Genomic DNA, 25,158 nt, shown 5'->3' on the forward strand with positions numbered 1-25,158 from the left:
CTAGCTTCCACTTAGTGTATGTTCCAGCAGTAATGTTATGAAAATGTACTTTAGGCAATATATAAACGTACTGCTCTTGGTGATGTTAAACAGTAAGCTCAATGGACAATGAGGGTGGCCTAATGGTTAAGGTGTTTGCCTTACAAACACAAGGTACAGGGTTTGAGTCTCACAAGGGATAATTGGCTAGGCTTAAAAAGGCTTGCAAGGGCAGTTAGCCTAGTACTAATCTATGAACCTATGTACCAACACCAGAATTCACCCAGTAAAAACAAACTTGGTAGGGTGATAGGGGGAAGGCATATAACATCATTTGTCTTATAATTAAGCCAATGCTTCTTTCTCATAGGCCCAGTTTATCAGCTGTTTTTACAATAAATGCAGCATTTTGCTTAATATCAGCAAGCACTGACCTCAGCATACTAGATAAATTAGAAGATAGCACAAGCTCCTTTACAGACAGCATTTTCATTCAAAGGACATTAATATATAATAATAATATGGAGTTACAGAGGCTGAACATATGAATTAATGGGAAAAATATCACAATTTTCACCTCCGATAGAAGTGTTTATTTTTAACGCATTCACTCTATTGAAGGTGTGGAGGTTTGTACCCTAACTTCCAATGACTGCATCTTGGACTTTTTGACAATATCAAGTTGTATTTTCAAATTTCAAACAAATGTTTAGATCTTCATACATTCATAGCTTACTACTAGGATAATAGCTCTTGTGGGAAATGTTAAGCCTAGCCAGTTATCACATTTGAGAATCAAACCTTAACCATTATGCCAACCCCCAACCCTTTACGTATCTCTGAAGCCATATGGATTACTAAAGAAATGTAAATGACAAAATTTTCAGCAGAAACAAATCTTTACAGTGGTAGTGTTCATTAGACTTTAGGGCTTAAACTTGGTTTCATAAGTCTTAATAAACGCAGTAAATATTAATTTTGCAACATTTAGTACACAACTTAAAATATCTCAGCAACCACTCAACCCACACATACTGTCAACAGCATTTTTGTTTGTCCAGCTGTGAGCTTTCTTATGAGGATGTGCAGTTATGTTTGCGTTACTTGGTTGTTGAGATATTTAGAAAATATGAAAATTATGACAACATAAATACAAATAGCAATTAATCTCACTCTTTAATAGCAATGTACATGCCAAATACCAGTGCAGCAGAATTGCCCATCATGTAAGCTTTAAGATCAAATATTTCAATAGCTTGTATATAGCGTGGTTATGTGATTATTAATGCAAAATGAACAGGTTTTACTAGACACCTAGAGGCATCAGGAGGGTGTAACTTCAGAAAAAAAACTGGAGGTGCCACTAGGCTGTAATGAAGCTTCAAATTTATTTTCTATTGAATAGACATCTTCTGCAACCTGTAATTCATTCAGAGACATCCCAGGTGCAATACTTTTATCCACTACCCAAAGTACATTAATTCTTGTCTAATCCATCACAATGCCCTACAGTTTCTGGTAAGGAGATCATCGATGGAACCTATACATTGCTACTTAGAGAATTGTATTAAGTCTGTTCTTAATTACATCCCCTATTATATTGAAGGACAGTGCATAACAGATGCAGCTAATGACTTATTTACAAATTAAATGAGACACTATACTATGTAATATGGCTATACAATCTCTCTATACAAACACACCCAACAAAATAAGTCTAGAAGCTATGAAATATTGGTTGGATTTCACTACCCTGTATACTTCTGAATTATATATTTTCTTGTTGCAACTTGCTGAAATTGTTCATACTAGAAATGTGATATTTCATAAGGACAGACATTTTCTACAGGCTTGAGATAAAACTACAGGCACTTCATTTGGCCCAGTATATGCTGACACGTTTATTTTTAAACTAATGTAATCATATGGCAATGAACTCTTGAGAATGTCTGGCTTATCTGGCAAGGTAGGGAGAATTTATTTTCTTTTGTGAAGTTTTAGAGTCAAACACATTTTGGAATGCAGTTTTCTTGTGCATCAAAAATTGAGTTTTTTTTAATGTTAAAGTCATGAAGCTAACAGATGACACTACATCCACTTTGTGTGCTTGAAACATATATTTAACAAATATCAAAGTAGCGCAAGACTTCAGACACCGACTTGTTCATGGGAAATATAAGGATTAATTTCCAGATAAATTAATAGGGGAGGTTAATACCATCTCTCATGTGATTAACTTTTGATAAATTATAACAGGACTCTACAAGCAAAAGAAAAGCTGCCACTCTATTTCCACACATGGTAGCAACACCGATATGATCAAGATAGTCATTCAAAAACACAGGTCCATTTTTACAGGTGACAGATTTTTGGGGGAAACATTGTATCTGATCACTTTATTTTTCTTAGCATAGGGGGTAGAAACCTGTAAAAAAAATCTTGAGACAATATGAAATGGCTAGCAAAGTTATTATCAATGAATGCTCCACATTAAAGGAATGTATGTTGTAAAGCTTGTCAAAATGTTTTGATTACTAAAAATTCCTCCTCTCCCAATACTCATACGAGTTACTGAACATAACAGCTTTGTTACCTGTAGTACAGGTTGAGTTATATATCTTCCCAATGGACATGTGGTTCTTTTTATACTACTCAGTCATCTTTACCAGTACGACTGTAAATTAGCATCTCAGCGATATCAGATGCAAGAGATCAAGTAATACCCATTACTGGCACAAGGGATGATATGTGGGTAGGCATTCAGCCAACAAACTGCTTCAGCAGCAACTCTCATCTACTGTGCATGGAAGCATGCATTCGCATGGGGGAAAACACTGCGTCTCTGTGGTGATGCAGGTTGGAGTTAGGGCCTACCAAATACACCCTCACAGCTGGGATATCTGCAAGACCACAAAATGACCTCCATGGCTCCCTAGGTGAGCACATTTGGTCCTTATCCACAGCAGGAGAGTGACAGCAGTCTGGAGCAGCCATCATCCAGGCAACCATGAAGGTGCTTTGTACCATCACCAGTATCCCAGCAACGACATTTTAATAATGCTCCAACCCCCATCCCTGATGGCTAGCACAAGCACCTGTGTCTCTGTGGTGCCTCCTATATGCTGTCCATGCATGTGTCTGCTTCCACCCATATGCGACAAGTGATGGGTTGCCATCACCAGCTTGTGATCACCAATTTCACACCCACAGTCTTGGCCATTTAAGTGTCATGCAAGAGGGCGACTGGCCAAAATGACCTCCCTAACAGGCAATTCAGCTACTGCTACTCACCCCCAACCTAAACCCAGCTGGCTCTTCCAGCACCTGAGCCACTATTCAAAAATGAGTCACAGTCAGGGCTTTACCCCTCTGTACCACACAGCCAAGGCTCTCTGTTCAGTGCATTGTTATGCTGAGTGATAACCAGTGCTTAACTCTTTTATGTTTTAATCTCAGATTTTAATATTATCTATGGGTTCCATCTCACTAGCTTAGCATTTTCACATACAGTCCTATCCCAATGGGTGCTTTCATTGTCACTTGGCAAAATCACCTCTTGTAGAAGTACTGAAAATCTTACTCTACTTTAGTATGAACAGTTGTAAGAGGACTGCTTTACAAATCAGTAGTAAAAATATCAATAGTTGCCACAGTTTTAAGACTGGGCTTGGTGTGAACAAAGTATCTGTATATCTTTCCCATTATGCATTATTTGATTTGAAAGTTGAAATACAACCTTATCTACAAATGCTGTACATCACAGCTCTCTCTTCTCCAAACAAGAAAAATTATTTTTCCACTCACAAGCAAAATTTGCATTTGATTTGTCATTAAACATCATAGTAAGATGTAAATATTGCTTCCACAGTTTACAAGACAAGATTATAAAAAAAAAAAAAACAATGGAAATCTGAGACCCAGAGTTTGAAAATAACAGCAGCTAATTATTTCCTATACCAAACCCAACTTTGCAACTTTAGAAATGTTATGTATTTTGATTCAGAATGGACACAGAAACCATTACTTTAGACCACATTATAAGGCAAAGTCCAGTTGTGTATCTACTTACCATGAATGTAGATATTCAAGTCTCTTCACTGTAGGTAATGGATACCCACCCCAACCACAGAAGGACAGCAAGAGAGAAGAGGGGCAGGTGGGAGGTAACAGGAACTGCAACAGTGAAGACACTTGAACACCTACATTTATGGTAAGCAGATACTCAGCTATACTATATTCATCATATTGCACTGTTACAGTACTTACTCCTGAGAACATTACCAGAGATAGAGAGACAGAGAGAGAGAGTGAGATGGGTGGTTGGCCAGACGAAGGAGTAGAGGGAATGAGTCCCAGCAGAACTGCAGAGGCAAACCCTGGCCTGGCCTTAGAGGCAACAGTCAGGTTGTATTGTCATAAAGAGTACGGACTAAGAACCATGTGGCTGCCTCCAGGATGCAGTAGGTTAGCACACCCCTAAGGAAGACAGTAGTAACTGCTGTAGCCCTAGTGCTGTGTCCTAATGTTGTCTGGCACCTGTTTCCCAGGATGGTTACAGCAAAAAGTTATGCAATAAGCAAACCACTTAGAAATAATCTGCTTGTTAACATGTTTCCCTTCTTTATGCTTTACAAATAGGTAAGTACTAACCTAATTGCCCCTGTGGCCATTTTAAGCCTAGCCAATATTCCTCAAAGGTGAGAATCAAATCCTGTACCCTGTGTCTGTCAGGTAAACATCTTAACCATTATGCCCACCCATCAATCCCAAATACCACAGTTAGCTGATCAGATTTTGCAAAAATAGAATCTGAGCTGTCTGTGCACATCCAGGGAATGCAGGGTTCATTCTCCATTGTTCTGAGGATTTGGAGAAAAAGCCAGGCAAGTTAATGTCTTGATTCAGAGACACCACAGATACTACCTTTAGCATAAAGGAAGGGTTTGCATGAAATAAACCCTGCTTTTATGGAAGATGAGGAAAGGCTCCCTACACTAAGGGCTTGTAACTCAAGAGATTCTCCTGGCGCAAGTGAAAGCTACCACGAGGCAGCTTTCCAGGTCAGGAATTTGAGGTCAGCAGAGGCAGCACCCTCAAAAGGAGGTAAAGTGAGTTTTTTCTAGAACAAAACATAGATCCCAAGGGGGAAAAGTGTCCTTTTTGGTGGCCTCAGATTTATGATACCCTTGAGGAGCTGTTTTATGCTAAGATCCAAGAGGTCGGAGGATGAAATGGCAAGCAGGATGAGATATCAGACACCTGCATGTTTATAAACATAAAACAGACCAGAAAGTTTTATTAGAAAGATGAGGACATGGGGAATCCTGGCATATAGTGGGTGTTGCCACTTGGTCACAAACCACTGAGAGAAAATTATTAATTTGTAAATGTATTACATTCTGATATTTGTTCTCCTGGATTCTTTGAGGACCTGTAGGATGCCCTATAAAAAAAGGTGTCTACAAAGTATAAGAATCATATCATCTACCCTGAAAGTTTCAGAGTGACCAAGTGGGGGGTGTACAGTGAACCCTCTTTGCTGAGAGTTAGAATGTCCACTTCCCGAGGCAACACCCATAGTTTCTCCTCAGCCACATTGTACAGAATGGAGAAGCAGAATTACCCTGAGCCCATCCTCCATCCTGCATAGTCATCTGTCACAGATGAAAGGAGTGAGCGGCTCCCTGTTTTTTGACTTACATGTTATTGTATTATTGTCTGTTTTTACAAGTGGAGTACCTGGTATCCGCTTTGCTTTCAAGGCTACTACAGATTTTTGGACTGCCATTGTTTCTTTTAGAATGATATTTTTTTTTCCTGATTAAGCTGTTCCTACTGTCCTGTACTTTCATTCTCTTGAGTGGGTCCCCATGGCAGGTCTGAAGCATCAATAATGAAGATCTGGGGCTCCACTTGTGCCTTGAAGGGTACTCTGGGAATTAGCTGGCAAGTCAGAATCCAACAGAGGAGTTCCGTCTTGATACATGGGAGGTGAGAAATTTCAATTTGTGAGGACTGTTGGTGCTGGCACCAGATGTTATTTAGGTATCACTGAAGTTTTGTCATATGTAGCCTGACAAAGGGTGCCCCAGAGTTCTAGGAAACTGCATGGCAGAAATGAAGTTCTTTTCCATCATAAAGTGGAAGCACCGGGTAAGGCACTGGAAGTTTTCTAGGGGAAGGAAAGTTTTTTGGTCTCTGAGATCCTAGTGGAAGGTTAATGACTGGACTTGTGGAGAATAAGATTAAATCCTAGATTTGAAAGGCATTCATGGTCAGTTGAAGGGATGATCCAAGCTCCTCCATGGTGGTTGCCTGAATGAGGCAGTTGCCCATATAAGGGTAAATGCGGATGGCCTTTGTCCTGCAATAGGTATTACTGCAGCCAGACATTTGGTGATGATTATGGGAGTAATAGATAAGGTAAAGGGCAAAGCAGATTTGGTAATAACAGCTCCCTGCCTTGAAGTGAAGGAATTGCCTGCGTTCCTTCAATATAGCACAGAGGTATAGATCCTTCAAATCTGAGCTGACTGTGAGTGACTGTGGCAGAATGAAAGGCAACAGCTTTGGAAGCATAAGTATTTTGAATCTGAGAACTAGGAGGAACTTGTTTAGTGCTGAGATGTCTAAAGTAGGTCTGTAAGATCCTTCCTTTCTTGGGACCAGAAAAAACCTGGAATAAAATCCTGTACCTTTGTCTTTTGAATGGACTACTTCTATGTAACACTGTTCCAAAAGGTCCTAAACTTGAGCCTGCACCTCTTTTAGCTACCCTTTTTGAATTGGAGGAATACCTGATAATTTTTGAAAGGTCAGTAACTTCCACTTTGTAACCTGAGCTTCCAAGGCCCCAGGAACAATCAGTCCTGAGTAATTTTTCCAGTCTTAGAGAGTTTATAAAAAGCAGATGCGCATATTCTCTCAAAGCGGAGAAATGTGGCACCTATATTTTCTAAGATCCACTTCTCACCAGCAATGAAATCACAATGAAGCGGTGAGCCTGGTACTGAGAAATATTAAACTGAAGAACACGAAGTATACGGTCATCATGATGTCAGTCCAGTACAGTACAGAGTCTATATCAGTGATAAGAGCAAACGCTCTTTGATCGAACCCTAAACGTCGAACAACCTAAACAGCGAAGACATGGAAGCCCCCCACTTTATGTTGTGTTTTCATTTGTTTTGGGGTTTTTTTGCGGAACCATGTCTTTGCTATTTTGGTTGTTCGACATTTTGGGTTCGATCAAGGAGCGTTCGCTCTTATCAGCTTTCGATAAGCTGATACAGACCATATAGTAAACAACTGAAAAAAATGTCAACAGAAAAAAACACGAATGTCCATAACTTAACCACAAGGTGAATCAACATGAAATTCAATAAGGAAGAGAATGTAAAATCATTAGTTTAATGACCTTCAGCTGAATAACCAAAAAGGTATTATTTTAGTTATCACTTATAAAAATAAACACATCTTTATGTGGTCACTTTAGCACTTATCACCTGCTGAAAATAAACACCACTGTATTGTGGTCATTGTAGTCTAGCTGTATATTGCTTAAATACATATGTTGTCTTAAATTTCTAAATGGCTAGAAATTAGTCAAGTGACATACTGTGTACTAATATTCTTAGAGCAAGACTTGGACAGGGACATCCTTCTCTTATATTTCAGCAAAGCATTTTATGTGAAAACAGATTCTATCACCAGCAGTGAAAGGGTTTCCTATGTTAATACCTTAGCTTTTTCCTCCGACATCATGTGTAGCTCTTGCTCTCCCATCCAGGCTTCTGCTTCGGCTGCATCGGAATAGAACTGCTGTGCCTTCTGTGATTCTTCAAGCCTAGAATGACGTTTCTCAACCTCAGAAATTAGCTCCTTCCACATCTCCTGCAAGTCAGACAGTCGGCCCTGGATAACCTCAGAATCAGGGCTGTCTTCTTTTACCATGGTCTGTCCTTTCTCCATGATATCATCGATTCGAGGCTGGTGACCCTGAATCTCTTTTTGAAGGGTCTATGAAGAAGTAATACCAGAGTGTTAACACACTACTAAATACCTCTTAACAGTTAAACTCTTTTATCGTAAACTCCCTCATTACTGTTATTTTCATAAGTACAAATAATATTGCATTTAGGAAATCGTCAATAATTATAATTAAAAGACTGATCTACATTGAAACCCTGTAAAAAACCTTCCTTCTGGCATACATTACCACGCGAAAACACTAACACAGTTAGCACATACCACAACTCTTGATTTTTTTTTTAAATTATTTAACTGAATAAATACAGAGAATAGCTTACTTGCCCAGCAATGTTATGCAAAAAAAAGATTTTCAAGAAAAACCTGCCACCTCTTCTATCAGGCTGTCAGTGCACTGGTGACCACATAGCACGCTGCTTGCGAAGGAAATGACCTCCCACTCCACTTTAAACCTACCACTGGTCTCAAAGAAGGCTGTCTGAACATGAAAATCTAAACATGACATCAAAAGCAAAACAGTAAAAGCTAAAGCATGTCTATGAAACCCCTGACCGCCCTAGGTGGGTGGGTCAGCATACTTTTAAGTATTGCCATGGTATATATTCCACATGAACTGCTCTAGTTCCTTCAAGATATCTTGGTCATCAGGTAAACTGTGTAGAAAAAGTACTATAAAATTTGCTATATTAAGTTAATGTTAAAAGCATGGTCTAGAAAGCTAAGGCAATCACCAACTTTAGTAATAACATAGAACCTGCATGGAAAACAGGGCAAATTAGAAGATTATGAATTGCAGGAGACCTGTCAAAGTCTGCTACTCCTCTGAAGACCATATCTACCTTACATGACCTGAAAGCAAAAGAACTTGTGTCACAGGTTTCTCGGCACCAAGACATTCGGAAGTATATTGCTGCATTCTCCAAAAGGGTCTTACAACTTACCCTACAGCATCAGCAAATCCACAGCATCACATACACTGAAAGGTTTAAAAAATCACTTCTGGGTTTCATTTACTTCACTGGGTAAAAGTAGCAAAATGCTGCTTACATCAGTAAAGAAAGGCTGAAGACAAAGGAAATCTGGATTACCAAACAGGGAGAAATAAATGGATAATAACACTGACCAAATCAACATGAATTCTGATAGCATTTAGACAGGAATTCATGATATGTGCCTATAGAGAATTTTCTAGAAATTCTAAATGCATCTTCAAAACAGTCTGAAGTTCTGAAATTCTTCACACTGGCTGTCTCCAAAAAAGAGAAAGCCTTGGTTGCAACTCAGCTAACTCAGGTTTGAATATTGGGCCTATGTGCCGGGGCATCTGGCCAAAGAGAGATGAAACTGAGTGGATAACACTGGTTCACCCATCCCAAAAGGGAGGAACCATTTCATATCCTGTTAGGTGGGTGCACCTGATGGATGGCCACATGACTGGACTAGATCTACAGAAACAGCCAGGTTCTGTGTTGGTAGCAAACGGGGATACAAATCACAAGAGTGCGTGTGTTGTTACTGCACTGACTTGAAGGTTCAATTCCAGACAGTCTGCTGGCTGACAGAGTTAATGCATATTTTATGAGCATATGATCAGGTTGTAACACACACAGGCCTAGGCATCTCAACAATCCTACCTTTTCACTATTCATTGTGTACAGTGTTCCCCTTTAGTAAGTACCTAACCAGGCAATCAAACGCCCAAAGGGGTTCTTTACTAAAGGAATACAGAGCGTAAGTAACACCCTATGCAGATCACTTCAATGCCCTATCCCTATATTCCATCTCCTACAGGTTGTTGAGGGGAGATCTATGCCTGCATACAAGGCACTGTCAGACCCCACTCTGATGGATATTCTGGGATATCCAGAAAACAAATGGCACCAGAATTACCCATTCTAAAGACTCAAACCTTACCTGTGATATAAATAGGACCTGCTGGAGAGACAGGAATATAGAGACTACCTCTTCTCTGCAAAAGGGTCTGCATCCATGTGAAGCAGAGTTCCTCCCTAACTCAGTTCAAGTGTAATGTGGATAATTGTATGGGGAACAGGAAGTTGGTCCCTGGCTTGGCATCTATTTCTCCAATGGACACAGGCAACCAGTAAATGGTTCATCTCCCAGACCCCTGCTTGTAAATGTTTCACCTCCCAAGCCCCTGCTTACATTTATCAAGGGTATCAGAACTTGTCAGAGATTTGAGATGAATGGCTATGCTTAAAAAGGCCCCTGTGGTCATTAGCCTAATACGCACATATGAACCTACTGAAGGGAGTACATGCACACACACATTGGTATGATTAGTATGGGGCAAGGATGAGTACAGAAAGCTTATCTGTGTTACTGAGCCAGACAGGTCAATCTCTAAAAGTGGAAGATTACGCCAGAAAAAAAAAGTGTTGAACCAGCCATGAATTATGGCCTACATTGCCCAAAAATCCTGCCCTCTAGTGGTCACTGTAAAGGATAGGGGACACTGATACAGCAAATCTTTCCAGGAAATAGAGGACCGACCCCTTTATTGAGTTATGTAGGTACTGAAATGACAAGCACGATGGGATGCAAAAAAGGATCAGTGGAGAGAGTGGAAAGTTTGGAAGTTCAGGACTGAGGAAGACCAACAACATGCATACATTTATAAAATATATAGACATGTACAAAAATTGTTTTCAAATTGAAGTAATGGCAATCAAAAATATAAGACAGGAAGCAAAAGCTATAACTGGCTTCAATGAAGACAGAAACTCTGAAATACAGTTTATGTCCCAACTTGGGGTCTGCTATGGAAACTTCATCTGAAATCAGGGAATCAGAAGCCCTGACAAGGAAAGTAATAACTTTTATTTATTTGTTTTTTACATTTGTTGACCGGGCTAGTCCAGCTGGATACATGTCCATTTTCAGCAGAGGCCCGGGGAGAAAAGCTCCTCGAAAGTAAAGTACAATATTATATATAAAAAAAAAAACAAAATTTCACAGGTGCAAGTACAATACAAATTAAGCTATTTGATACATGAAAGATCATATAGATGTGAGTAGGGTAGAATATAAGGAAATATGTTCACTTCAAAACACATTTGATTGCAGAATCTTATAAGTATCTTTTGTTAACATAGTAGGTAGTCTTAAAGACATTTTTGGATATAGAGGATCTAATCAATTTTAAGGCCTGTTATATTTATGGTTTTCATTAGGCAGTTAGTATATACAGTAATAAGACAGGTATCTTTGTGAAAAACAAAAAACTGACATGAGAGGTTAGTCTGGGTTCATACAGGTGCATAACCAATGGGAATTGAGGTAGGTTTTAAGCCTGATTTTAAATTGAGTTAGTGAATAAAGGGAGGTCAGATCACTGGGGAGAGAGTTCCAGGTTTTACCCACGGTATTAGAGAACAGAGAGTCCCCAAGCCTTATTGTAGGTTTTGCCTATTTGTACTAGTATTTTATTAGATGAGCGTAGGGTCTTAAGGTTGATGTAGGGGGTGATAAGGTTGGTAAGAATAGGTGTGTTATTAGGCTGATACAGGATTTTGTAGGCAAATGTTAATTGTTTAACTAGAAGTAGATTTGGTAACTCTAGCCAACCTAGTTGTTCATAATTAATACAGTGATGGGTTCTGAATATAGAGCCTGTTGCAAATCTAGCAATATTGTTATAGGAGACAGCCAGTTTGCTCATGTTGTTTTTTGAGAGGTTAGTATATACAGGGGAGGCATAGAGGAGGGTAGAGATTAAGTAGGTCAGGGCAATAGTAGATCTTGCTAGCGGGGTAAGAAAGGATTTGATTCTATAGAGGGAGCCTAATTTTTTGTTGGCTGTTTTTATGGTATTGTTAATGTGACTATCAAAGTTAAGGTTATTGTCAATTAGTACCCCTAGGAGTTTTGTGGTAGAGTCGGGGGATATGATGGTTCCATTGTTCGATGTGACAGTAAAATGTAGTGGTGTGGCCATATTGGTGGGAGTAAAAAGTAGGAGTTTGTTTTTTTTGGGGTTCAGGATGAGGCACTGGTGTAGTAACCATTCCTCAACTATGTTAAACAGTTTTTGGGTGAGAGACTGAAGGTCTGATGGAGTTGGGGCTGAGCATATTAATGTGGAGTCATCGGCATATTGTATTATGGAAGCTTGAGGAATTACAGTATGCAGGTCATTGATGAAAATAGAAGAGGTCCAAGTATAGAACCTTGAGGGACACCGAGTGCAATGGGGAGATAAGTTGTTCTCCCACAGAACTGCTTGTTGCCTATTGTTTAAGTAGGATTGAAAGCATTGTACAGCCAGTGCATCAAGAGATAGGTTTTTGAGTATGTTTATGAGAAGTTGGTGGTTGACCATATCGAAGGCTTTAGAGAGATCAATAAAGAGGGCTGAGGATAGAGTGTTGTTATTGCGATTTTTGTTTATACAGTCAGAGAAGGATAAAAGAGCAGTAGTAGTACTGTGAAATGGCCTGAAGCCATGTTGGCAGTTAGCTAATAAGTTATCTATTAGGTGTTTTAACAGTTGCCTATGAATGCATTTCTCCATGATTTTTGCCAGTGGAGATAGTACAGCAATAGGTCTGTAGTTGGATAATTTCCTAGAGTTTCCACCTTTATGAAGGGGGATAATATGTGCGATCTTCAAAACAGATGGAATAGTACCCTCAGAGATTGTTCTGTTAATCAGAATGGAGATGGGGTAGGCTATAGCATTTGCAGCTTTTTGCAGATATTCTGCAGGAAGGAGATCTGCTGCAGTGGTGGTAGGTTTGAGTTTTAGTAAAAGGGTACGGATAAAGGATGTAGGGACAGGTTTGAGATTAAATGGGGGAGGTAAGGTAGTATTAGAGGGCTTCAGAGATGAGCTGTCAGGAGTTAATTGATTGGCAAGAGACTGAATGGTCTCAGTGAAGAATGTATTAAAGGTACTTGCGATTTGCTTTGGATTGTCATGGTCAGTACCTCCAGGGGAGGGAGTGACAGAACGGCCTGGGTGTAAGAGTGAGTTTATCTCTGCCCAAAATTTTTGTGGTTTGTTTTGCTGGGTATGTTGGAGTTGAATGTAATAGCTTCTTTTGTCTGACAGAATGGCTTTTTTGTATAATTTCTTAGCTGTCTGAACTTGATGTGATCCTCTGGGTTTTTAGTAGTACGCCATTTGGTCCAGACTTTATTTCTGAGGAGCATTTTTTGTTTTGTCTCTTTTGAGAGCTAGGGGGCAGGTTTGTTCCTAGTTCTAATGGTCCTTTTTGGAGCATGGAGGTCAAGAATACTTAAGAATTTAGTATTAAAGTAGATTACTGCTTCTCCTGTACACAACATAACAGTTATAAATGACGAAAACTGACATAGAAGAAAGAGGTACAGTTGCCCTCTGCCTTATCTCAAAATCCTCTTTCATGCCTCTCTACCTCTCAGTAATAATGTACCTTACTGAAAAGCCCTGGGCGTGTCATTAACACACTGAGAGAGGGTGATCTGTTTTTGCTTGCTTTGGTGTACTTAACAGCCTTAAAAGAGGTGGTGAAAAAAAATCCCAGTCTAGCATAGCAAGCAGCCTACCTTAGCCCTAGGAGGAGTGACATTTAGTTATGGAAGATATCTTCAGCTGCAATTTTATGGATCACTGCTTCAGTTTCTGAATTTAGTGGTAATGTGTTATATTCAAGCCAATATAACACAGACTTTCAGTGCTGTGATCTCCTGCACCAAATTCCCACTCCAGACCCAAACATTTAGTGTGGTGAGGCTTTTCAAGGCCCTTCTTGGCATCAAACTGAAAGGGCTGATCCCTCAGACATGAAAGGCAATAATATAGCAGCAGCTGTTTCATTCAAGATAGTAACACTACATTTTTCCAAACTTTTGTCCATGAAAGACACTTCCTCTTCTAAAATATGTGTTTGAGAAAGTTGGATTGTGTCCTGTTTGGGACCTTATGATTGTGGTTATGGGAGTTTAGTTTTGATTTTTTTTTCTAGTTGTGGATTGAGAAGCATGAAGATATTTTTAAGTTTCATAGGTTGGTACTAGGCTATCGACCCTAGGGCCTATACAAGCCTAGCCATAACAATTCCCTGGCTATTTCTTCCCACACTATTTACCTCCCAAACAACAACAGCATGCATCCTAAGTGCCTGTATTAATTTCACCTGTGTAACTCCCCTGTACTACCTAGTAGTGTGTGTTGGGGGGGGGGGTATCCTTGCATTGTGTCAGTCTTCAGCCATCCCCACAGAGACAGTTCTCCAAATGTACTTTTCATTCCTCTCTGTCACCTACTTAGAAAGTTACAGTTATACACAAACAGATACCTCACTATTCCCCTCATGGGCTGCAGATATCTGACTATTCCCCTCATGGGCTGCAGATATCTGACTATTCTCCTCATGGGCTACAGATATCTGACTATTGTCACCACAATAAACAGGACATGCTGGAGGGATAGATTCCTGTCCCAGAGACTTCCTATACTCTGGAACTAGCTACCCATCTATGTCAAGCAAAGTTCTTCATTAGCACTCTTCAAGAAAAATATTGATGAGTGGATGGGAAATAGGAAATACACCCCGGGAATCACTTCTGTGTCTCTGCTGGACAGTGGCACAGGAAAATAACTTTCCTGGGTGGTGTAAGCTATGGTACCTTGCTGGCTAGGCTTATGTAGGCCCTTGGGCCACTAGCCTAGTACCTACCTATGAACCTATTCCCCTCATGGGCTGGCTGCATCAAACCGCAGTTTGGAACTAGACAGCAGAATATATCTGGCAGCTGACTGTATTATCTTATTTCGGTGAGTAAATCATTTTTATACAAATAGTCATAACAAAACATCTTAAGTTCATATGCCATAATTATAAAGACAGTATACTGCCTATATCACAAAGTAAAACTACCATATGAAAGTTTTATCTGACTTTCTTGCAAAATGGCTATAAAATAGCTCAACTGCATTACCATCCTAAGTGAAAAGCTCACCTGGTTTTTCTTAATGAGGAGCTGTACTGTTGAAAGATCCTTGCCATGGTCTGTTGAAGCTGCCATAGGCATCCGCTCTTCTACCCAAAGCTAAAAGAAAAACAAAGAATTAAACATTTCACTTTCTTTCATTTTAAAAATAAAATTTAAACAATTAATCATGCTGCACTGTTTTTCTAACAGCTGTAGATTTTGGAATCTCACTCCTACCAAAAAGTACAGCTGCTATCGTTTCCGACGTAACAGAAGCAGGGTGCCTGTCTGTATTATCACTGACCTGAGTTTGGAAACAGGCTAGGATTGCTGGTAAGGTTGGGTAGGGTAGGCGGGGGGGTTGAAGTTTTGTCATTCGTTTATCTTATCCAGGGATGACAGTTCAGGGGAAATCACCACCTGTGCAACCTGTGATGGACACCGGGAGCTTTGCAAGCAACCTAATTAACAGGAAGATCGTCAAGACTTCATGACATCATAGACCATGTTATTTCCCCCAAATTTTGGATTCTAACTGGCTCCTGGTGCTGTGTTCTGTATTTCTTCACAGGATCTCTTGCTCCCAGGGTACTACATATTGTACTGCAATGTTGACGCCCTGAATAGTTAGGAAGCTCACCCAGGAATAGCATTACATTGGGAGTGGCCTGGAAAGAACGTATTGAGGGCATAGCTCTCAACCTTCCTTCTCCAAAATGAGGAACACTAGCCTCATACTGGGGCACAAATGGGCAAAATGTGGAACACATATTAATGGCTTACTAACAGCTTCAACTAGTAAGGTCATAGGATGGTCAAATATTCTGTTTTTTCCTTATAAAAAAGATATTTCAATGAATTAATATGACTCATTTCTACTTACCATGTGTTTCAGTTAAAAAAAAATGCTAAAACAGAATGTATGACAGACCCTTTCGGTGTGGAACTTTGAGGAACATTAACTTTTTATGACCCCTAAATGAGGTATGTTCCTCATAATGAGGTACACTTGAGAGGTATGATTGAGGGTTTCAGCACATCCAGATGCAGTAATCAAGAGAACTGCTAGAGGGCAATGTGGCTGTGGCCTGAGTACTGACAATGTGGCTGTGGCCTGAGTACTGACAAACATGAAAAAGTGCAGTTGTGAGACCTCTCTCACCATAACGGTCATCTTCAAGTAGCACGATTACAGCCACAGTAACGCATTTTAATTATTTTATTTGCTTTTGTTTACTGGGAACAATTATTTACAAGTATTGCAAAAGTAATACATGGTGTATTGTTTAAAAGACTTACAATTACTGACACATGACATGCAGATGGAAAAGAAATTCAAAAATGCAAGAAAACAATACAAGTTGGCACGGTAACCAAATACAAAAAAACAAAAAACAATAGTTTAAGAAGTCACTGTACATACATCAGATTGTAACAGAGCACCATAACAGGTTAAGTTTAACTTATTCACTGGAATTCACTACAGGTAGATCTGTACCCTTCCAGTCTGACTTCTGGAGCTTTCGAGACGTCCCAGAACAGAGCTGGACTCCTTCCTTAGCCCATGACATCAGCCAATGCAAACTGAATGGGGAAGGAGAAGCAAGAACCATTTTTGGTTATTAAAAAAAAAAAATACTGAGTGTGCCTTAGTTAGGGGAGTATAATGCCACTGGTCCTCAGTCTCTTAAGTGTCAGAACTTAAGCCACCTAGTTGTTTCCTGATGTGTCTGTGCTTGGCTTTCCTCGTGAACTAAGAAGAATGAGACAGTGCTGCATAATCTCATTTATGCCTGCATAGTACCTAACTTCACTATTTGCTTGGAAACATGGACACCACCTTTGGTTAAAAAAAAGATTAAAAGCTGGTATGGAGTGGTGGTGAATCTGGGACTGCAGTACCACTATCCCAAGTAATGATTAAATGTCCTGAGGTAATGCTCCCAGCAGAAACATCACAAGGCCATGTCAGCTCCTAAATGCTAAAAATTCGTGTCAGTGTACCACATCAAACATGACTGCAAAGTTAACTTAACATGTTTTCTGTTGCAATATCTTAAAGTAGGTACGGTCAGCCATACTTAATAGACCCACATTACTGTCAGTTAATTACCAATACAACCTCCCCCTCCATTCTTATTCCACTGTACCCCAGGTGGACCCACATCTTCAATTTCCTGACAGAACTTTCACGTGTACATTCCAGTTAGCCTGTGATATAATAAGCACCACTGAGTTAATATAATAAGTAAATAAATAAACTTCTGTAACGCATTCTAGTTAATATGAAGTACAGTGAGTGGTCCTGTTACCCCACTCCCTAAAACAGTCAGCACACCATATACAGAGCTCATTTACTTGCACATGATTTGGACATGTGTAGACAGCCCAACCAGCAAACATCTTGTTGAGTTACACATGCTTTATACATTCTATCTCACAAGATTAGAAGGGAAAAAAAAGCATGCACAGGTATGAGGCACAGCTTCTCCTTTACTTTTCTCCCGTATTAGGGTGCACACTACTAAAACGGCCTTTGTGTAGGCCTGCAAGCACAAATATGGTATCTTTAATAGGCTTCCATTCTGGGAGAATATCAGCATATACGGAAAGTTTACTCTGAAATGTTTCTCTAACTTATTTGTATAAGCATAGACCCTCATTATTTCTCTCTACAGATCTCAGCTGGAGGATCTGCTAAGACAGAAATGGAGGCACGTTTATCGAGTGAGGCTAGATTCCACTTAACTATGTACATACACTAGGTAAGCAGGAATACCCTCTGCAGTAGGACTTCAGAGAGCTCTTAGTGTGAAACACAAGACTCAGGGCCTGTCATACCAGAACGTCTTATACTTTTGCTGGGAAATTTGCCTAGTGTGATGCATTTAGGAATTCCTATAATCAGAATATTATTTCATTTCCAATTCACTTCCTGGTAAACTCTCCAGACTCTTGCAGAACTTTCTTTGGAATCATTTGTAGCTGAGTTACCACAAGTCCAGTGATTCTCTTCTGTCCCTTCCATTCCATGATTTATTTCAATAATTTTGTCAGCAACTACGTTCACTGCTGCATTAATCTGTCCAAGTATTTTATTTATCAGTGATACCTGCTTGTTGAGGTGGTCTTTGATTAAATCCAGGATTAGCTGCTACTACTCTTCAAAAAGGATTGGGCAACTTGATCTGGGTAACGTAGTCAAGATTTTGCCAATGCTCATTTTCTGAGATATATTACTCTGCAATTCTGAAGCTTTTACTGGTTCACTTGTTGACTTATTTACTATTAAATATCTCTGTAGACTACGGCCCGTTGCTATATTTCTGAGTATCGGGTAATTAGTAGATCTAGGTAGGTCATGATTTACTGCAGCTATAGCATCTGTTTTAGTTGTTATAATCTTTATACACTCTGGAACTCATGCTTCCCACACTCTGCTTGTTTAGCACTCCATTAGTGGACATGGCTTTTTTTAAAACTGACTTGCTCTTTTATATGTACTAGATGCTGCTAAATAACTCACATTGTGTCTCCAACAGCTACAATTTGGCTTGCATTTAATTTTTTAATTGTATTGTTGAAGTGGCTTACAGCCGGGTAACAGATGCTGTTTATTTTGTCATGGTTGCCATTTTTTTCCAGATAGTACAAACTTTTACTGTGAACAGAACAGATACTGCTCCATACCAGCACTTCCACACGCCCCTCTAATGGAATGCCATTTAACATTAGAAAGAGGAGAATGCATGAGGGGAGTGTGTAGCAGGATTTCAATGATCCTTGGTCTGATTAACAGCCTAAATGAAAAGGAGGGGGGCTTGGTCATGGAGGAATGAGTGGAAGGGAAGATGCTGGCAAGTATCCTTAATGGGCAAGACTGTGGGCACGCATTGCAAGTCTGGATGTAAACCATAAACATGGTATACCCTCCAGAAATGAATCAAGGATCTCTCCCAATTCATTAGACAAGTACCTTAAATTCACAGTACTGACATTCTGATGATAACTCAGCTTATGCAAAAAGAAAGGGATGGGGAGTCCTAAGTGAAAAACCTCTGGTTGAGTTTTTAGTTGAGTCTAGAACAGAAGTTGCTTTAAAAAATGGAGAGTTTGTAGGGCATCTAATGTTTTCCCTTGCATATGTATTTTTACCCCCCATGCAGACTTCAGAGACTTTTTCCTCAGGTAGATAGCAATTACTGGAGGTATGATGGAAAAGAGAAAAGTAACTGAGAACATGTCTTCTGGCAATTTTACAAGATGACAGATTTTCAAAAATTCCCTAAACAGTACTTTGTCAGAAATGCTGTGGGAGCACATGAATGTAACTAAGGAAATGTTGCTTTAGAGATAGGATATAGAAACTGAATTGACTAGACAATGTAAGGCCTTACTAAGTTTAATGCTATTGGCAGCTAAAAAGCAATTAATGTAAAATGGAAATTAAAATCTACACCAACTACAACTGACTTATAAATAAATGGAATTTGTGGAAAGAATACATGCAGAATAATGTTCAGGAGGGGGAGGAGAAGTGAAATTTAAGGGAAAGCAAGACTTAGGCAATTTATATAATGTTAAAATTAATGATCATTGTTAAAAATAAAACGTATATATGTATAATGCATGAAAATAATTACAACAGTTTTGTTTTCATTAAGTTGTTACCCAGATAATGCAGTAACATGGATATCAAGTATCTGGTCATCTGGGTCTGGTAATTAATAGTGCTGAATGCCAAAGCAGAGAAGGTGTAAACATTTTTACCCCACCCACCTACCCCTATCCCTCCTATCCTTGTCTGAAGGGAGGGCATTGGCGTTGGAAAGGAGTTTAGAAGGCTTATCAGATGACAGGAAAACTGCATCTTCTAAGAAGTAAGATAGCGGCACCATATGCGGCAGTGACCTCTTCGTCTCCCGTTGTCTTGTTTTTCCATAGTGGGGTAGCATTTCCAGAGTCGCTGGTGACCGAGTGTGGAGAGAAGGCAGCCATGGTGCTGGTGGATCGATTGGTCCAGGGGCTGTTCTGGATTAACTCAGGTAGCTGGAGTGATTGGTGTGGCAGGCATGGCTGGAGTGATTGGCCTGGTTGTGGTCGTTCAGGCCTGTATGTGGAGAGGTACGCCAAGAGGAACGGATGGTGTTGACCCAGTGCTGGATGGTGTCAGAGGGTGTTGTGCTGGTTTTTGAGTGGATGGTGAAGGTGGAACTGGACTGCTGCTAGCGGAGATGATTGTGGAGACTGTGGTCGCTGATCTGGATGAAGGCAGACGGTGGAGATCAGACTGTATGCTTGGATGTGTGCTGATCCGGACTCTTGAAAGTCTGTTTTTGTTGGATTGGTGAAACTGAACTAGTACTGGGACTGGGACATGGACTTGCCGGTGCGGAGATGGAGCTTCGGTTGGTTGGGACTCTGTGTCATGTGTGTATTTACTGTATATGTGATGTAACTGCTTGTGTTTTATTGTTTGTGATGGTCTGTGTTGTATCATGAGCTTGAAGGAACATAATTTCATTTAGCTGTGCACTTTATGGTTGTACAGTCTGGTCTGAATAACAATAAAGTTTACTTACACGATTTTTAAACAAAAACTTAAGATAATCATAGACATTACAAAATCTGTCTGGTCTTGTGGGAGCTGGAAGCTGGGAGTCAGGGCCAGCAAATGTGGACTGAAAAGTGTTCAAAAAAGCCTCAAGAACATGAGGTACAGGGAAAAGGGCTAGGGTGCCCATTTCCCAAAGTTTGTAGCATCTTTCCTGCACCTCTGAGATCTGCCTAGTCTCTCACTCAAAATGCTTCATCATATTTATGAGTGTCTCTCCAAAAGAAACTTCTTCTACTGGACAATCAGGTGAAATAACGGCGTCATCATCTGAAGGTAATTCACCAAGAGAGAGCATTTGAGAGGTATAGACCTGACAATGGTCAGAATCAGAAGCCTCCTCATCTCCAGATGAATCCACAGCAGTTTTTGAGGGGTGGGAAGAGGGGGCTAAGATGAGAAAAAATGAGGCTTCAGACCCAAAATGGCCTTAAAGAAACTTTTAGAGAAATCCATCCATTCCTTCTCCCTACAAGAAGAAGGATGAGGTTGAGGGGAGGCAACACATTTAATTTTCTGACGCTTCATTTTTTGGTGTGACGTCTGCCTGTACCAAACACAGTAGCTCAGATCCCTGTTGTAACTCAGTTAGTTTACTTGGGATCTGTTTCCTAACTTGGATCTGAAGGATGCCCTCTGGGCACTCCAATATGATGATTTGAGGTTCATCTACATCTGCAGAATCCTCAGTTATCGAGGCCCTCCAACGCCTCCGGCAATGTCTCCATGGAGGCTATTTGAGGAGGAATCAGATGTACCCTGCATTATGAAACCTCAGCGAGTACATCAGAGTCAGAAATGACCAACTAAGTCTCTCGCTTAGGCCTTTTAAGCTTTTTCTTAAGTAGTGGGAGGTACATCAGGGGAAGTGGAATCTGCCATCTTGCAGTGGGCCAAGCATTTGAGACACTGGGTCTTCAAGAAAGTGTTAGGTGAGGATGAACAGGACCACAATGTCTTATGTACAAAGGATTGACAGACAAAATAAACTCTGCAGTCATCTTCCACTCCTAAGCAACAGAGATTCTGGGGTCTGCAAATCTTTGTATGGGATTTACCTAGTGTACTGGCACCTACTCTTCCTAGCCAATATCTAACACTGGTAAGAAAAACATATAAAAATGTAAAGGAAGGTTCCCCACTGGGGCACTTATCTGCATATTAGAAGCAACAGTACCAACCACCAAATGACAATCAATCAGTCCGATGAATAATCAACCTACATTCAGGCTGGAAGCGAGACAATCTGAGAAATTATGCTTGTACATCCATCTATATACCTCTATGCCTGCAAGGTAATGCTTCAGTACCCCGGCTAGATTACAATGGTGATAAGCCATGTGTTAGAAATGCTGCAACAGTGACTTCAGTCAGGACATACAAAATATTTAATTTTGTAGTCTCTGTGATTTCCTAAAGCATTTTCAATGGTTGCCAATAAATACAGTTGAAATGGTACTGACCACTCATTTATTTAAAGTTTTAATTTCAGGCCAATGTCCTCCTCTAAACCAACTCTATACATAAGAATCTCAGCATTCTAACTGAGGGAAAGTCAGGATCATTGCATTACTCTGAACAAGCCATGACAGCGGGCTTACACTTACCTCTTGTCTCAATTACGATTCAGTAAATTTACCAAACTAACTTTTCTATAAACACCTTTCATCCCATTTATGATTAGGCAAAATTACCAAACTAATTTTTCAACAAACCTGATGTTTGACTACCACAGAATGGTGTGTGTGTGTGTGTGTGTGTGTGTGTGTGTGTGTGTGTGTGTGTGTGTGTGTGTGTGTGTGTGTGTATATGTGTGTATATATACACACACATACATATGTATGTATATACAGATAAAAAGATATAGACAGAAAGATTGTGTGCATGTATGCACATACATATACATGCACACACTAGCATGCACGGACAACCTCAGGCAGAGAAAAGGTCTCTGTTTCAAATTACTCCAGCTGCCAAGTTGGTAAAGACCAAGCTGATATGACTGCTAAAACTGAACCTTTTCTTGACATTTTTCGGATCTGAAATTAAATATCTAGGGCAGTTAAGCACAGAACAACTTCTGAATTTAGCCTACAGTAAAGAAGGAGGCAACCATTTGGTCTGGTAATTACTTGAAAAGGTTGGACCAGCTGTAGCAAGTCCTGAAACATGGACACTAAATGGCCAAAAAAACAAGACTTGTATATATCAAGTCTGAGATGGCTATTTCCCAAAATGTTCCCTTTTCTCAGAGGTATGGTGGTGATCTTGGAGTTGACATACATGAGTTTGGGGGGGGGGGGTGCCACCCCACAAAAAAAAGAAGTGTAAAAGAAAAGAGTGATGTTAAAGATTTACTCTTCCACTGGATTATCTTTTTTTTTTGGTCTGTTGGCATTTGGTGTTATGAGTGCCAACATTTGAAGAGGGAATCGATTTGCCCACATATACTTTGCAGAAGCCAGTCATGTCTCCACAACATTGTATCTCATTGAGAGCTCAAGTGGGTTTCAGGTACTTCTGGAGCTCACTGCACAGCGGAAGTGATTGTAAACCTAACCAGCCTGCAGCAAGATGGATGCATTCATCATCTAATGTTATTGTGAGCAAACATTTGGACTCTATCCGCCTCCTTCAGACAGTAAACATTCTTCATGCATAATCAACAAGAGAATCTGATATCCACTGCCAACACTTACTGACAGAATGCTGCACATCAGCCTGATGATACAAGCTGAAATGCCAATGAAAATATAGGAAAAATCAAAGCAAATGTTAAGACTGTATTGTCATACTAATGGGATACAGTAGCATTGTCAAGAATTTTCCCACAGTAGGAAAGAACTGCAGATACAAGGAGATGTATGAAATCAGGGCAAGCCAAGATGATGACCTTGGTGTGAGACACCAGATGGAACTGATAAGAATCTGATGCTGGATATGGATGCCAGCAGCTCTGCCAAGTGCTATGGCAGGGGTCAGCTGGGCAACGTTATTCCCAAACTAGGCGTATGCTTTACTTTATTAGTTTATTTTTTATTCTGTATGGAATGTGAGTTGTGCCCTTCTTAAACAATTGGTTGACACTGCTGACATGAGTAAAAAGAGGCTGACTCACTGACAGACTGCAACATAAATTTACAGATGGCCGAATCCTGCCACTGACTATTTAAGCTGCTGTGCTTTCTATAGCCTGGACTCCAGGCCTGAATGATGTGAACAATTTGGGGAAGTACAATATTTCCACAACAGATGGTAAACGCACACTGAAATTCTTGCCCTCCCTTAGAATTATCTAGTTGAAAGCTGAGTCTTGCATTGCTTTTATTAGTAATAAAATATACGACTTAAAGTATTAAGGAATTTGTACTTACAATCTCATCTTCTAGGTCTCTGTTGAACTGGTGCCCCTCCTTTGAAGACAGCAGTTTCTTTCTTCTCTCTTGTAGGGGTTGTAGCAGCTCCTGAAACCTCTCCTCCACCACCGTTTGTTTAGAATCGACCTCTACCGAGTTTGCGTCCTCCTGGCTCAAAGCCTGTGCCTGGGTTTTCAAAGCTTCCACTTCCTTCTGCCGAACTTCCATCTGGTTTTCTAACAACTGAGAAACACATTCATTAAGAAACAAAAAAGTTTCAACACAAATGTAAAAAAAACCCAGCTAACTACCTTATATTTTTTCAACAAACTTGCAAGTATCATACAAAAGTAATTTTTTTCTGAGATTTTTTTTGTAGTTACAACTACAATGGTTTATAACCTTGTCTTTCTAAATTGAAATTGAATTATAACAGCCTAAATTAAACGTTATGAATGCATTCTTGGAGTACTGTTTTTATCATTAAGACTTTTTTGCACACCCTATGCCAATACTAACAAAGTTATAGAACAAATTCACACTTAGGGTATTGGTGTGGTCAAACGTGTATTCTCCAGCTGTAAAAGCCAAATGACAACACAAATGAAACATTGAATGTTAACAAATTGTATGACATCACTACTGCAAATGTGACATAACATTATTTCCATTGAAGACAAAGAATTGTCTACCAACAGTGAAAAATCCCTTTCCCACAAAGGCCATCCCACTATCATAGAATGTGGGACAGTAAGGACAAATGATCAGCAGCTTAATTGCAAGTGTAATCCAACTAAAATAAGGAATAATCAGATCCAATGCTGCAGAGGAACTTCTGAGCTGCAACTCGGAATATAGGAGATTCAAAACAGAAATTAAAACCAGGTAAATCCAGGTAGACAAGCAAAGAAACATAGGTACCCAGAATAAAAGAATCTGTCAAGCCAGACCTTCTCCATTTTCCAGAAATACCTAACATGGTAGTACCAGTACATATAATCCATCTGAATTTTTCAAAGGCTTCTGAAACAGCACTACACAGCCACCTACTAGGAAAACTGGAATGGTTCAGGATAGAATTCAAGTTAAGGAGGGTGAACTGCTGCATGGCTGAATGGTAGGACACATGGGTCAAGAATAAGGACAGAGACTAGTGGAGTACAAACATGGTAGTCCAGTGTCCAGTAACCCTCAGTGTACTCATTTCTGACAAATCTGAGAGAAGAAAGAACAAGTTCAACCTCATCTCTGATGTCACAATGTTAGGAGCAGCAGGTGGAG

General features: G+C 39.9%; 1 protein-coding gene across 2 annotated transcripts in view; it reads right to left on the reverse strand.

Moving 5' to 3' along the window:
- Positions 1-25,158, reverse strand: part of LOC122792927 (spectrin beta chain, non-erythrocytic 1-like) — a 1,986,067-nt gene that overhangs the window by 293,256 nt on the left and 1,667,653 nt on the right. For both annotated transcript variants that reach the window (XM_044060498.1, XM_044060499.1), the window contains 3 exons: positions 23,896-24,120; positions 14,935-15,024; positions 7,720-7,998 (listed from right to left, as the gene is read on the reverse strand). In XM_044060498.1, the coding sequence (XP_043916433.1) occupies positions 7,720-7,998; positions 14,935-15,024; positions 23,896-24,120 (594 nt within the window). The remainder of the gene's footprint in view (positions 1-7,719; positions 7,999-14,934; positions 15,025-23,895; positions 24,121-25,158) is intronic.

Source organism: Protopterus annectens, chromosome 2.part0, assembly GCF_019279795.1.
Source record: "Protopterus annectens isolate FY-2018-M chromosome 2.part0, PAN1.0, whole genome shotgun sequence".
Taxonomy (NCBI): Eukaryota; Metazoa; Chordata; order Ceratodontiformes; family Protopteridae; genus Protopterus; species Protopterus annectens.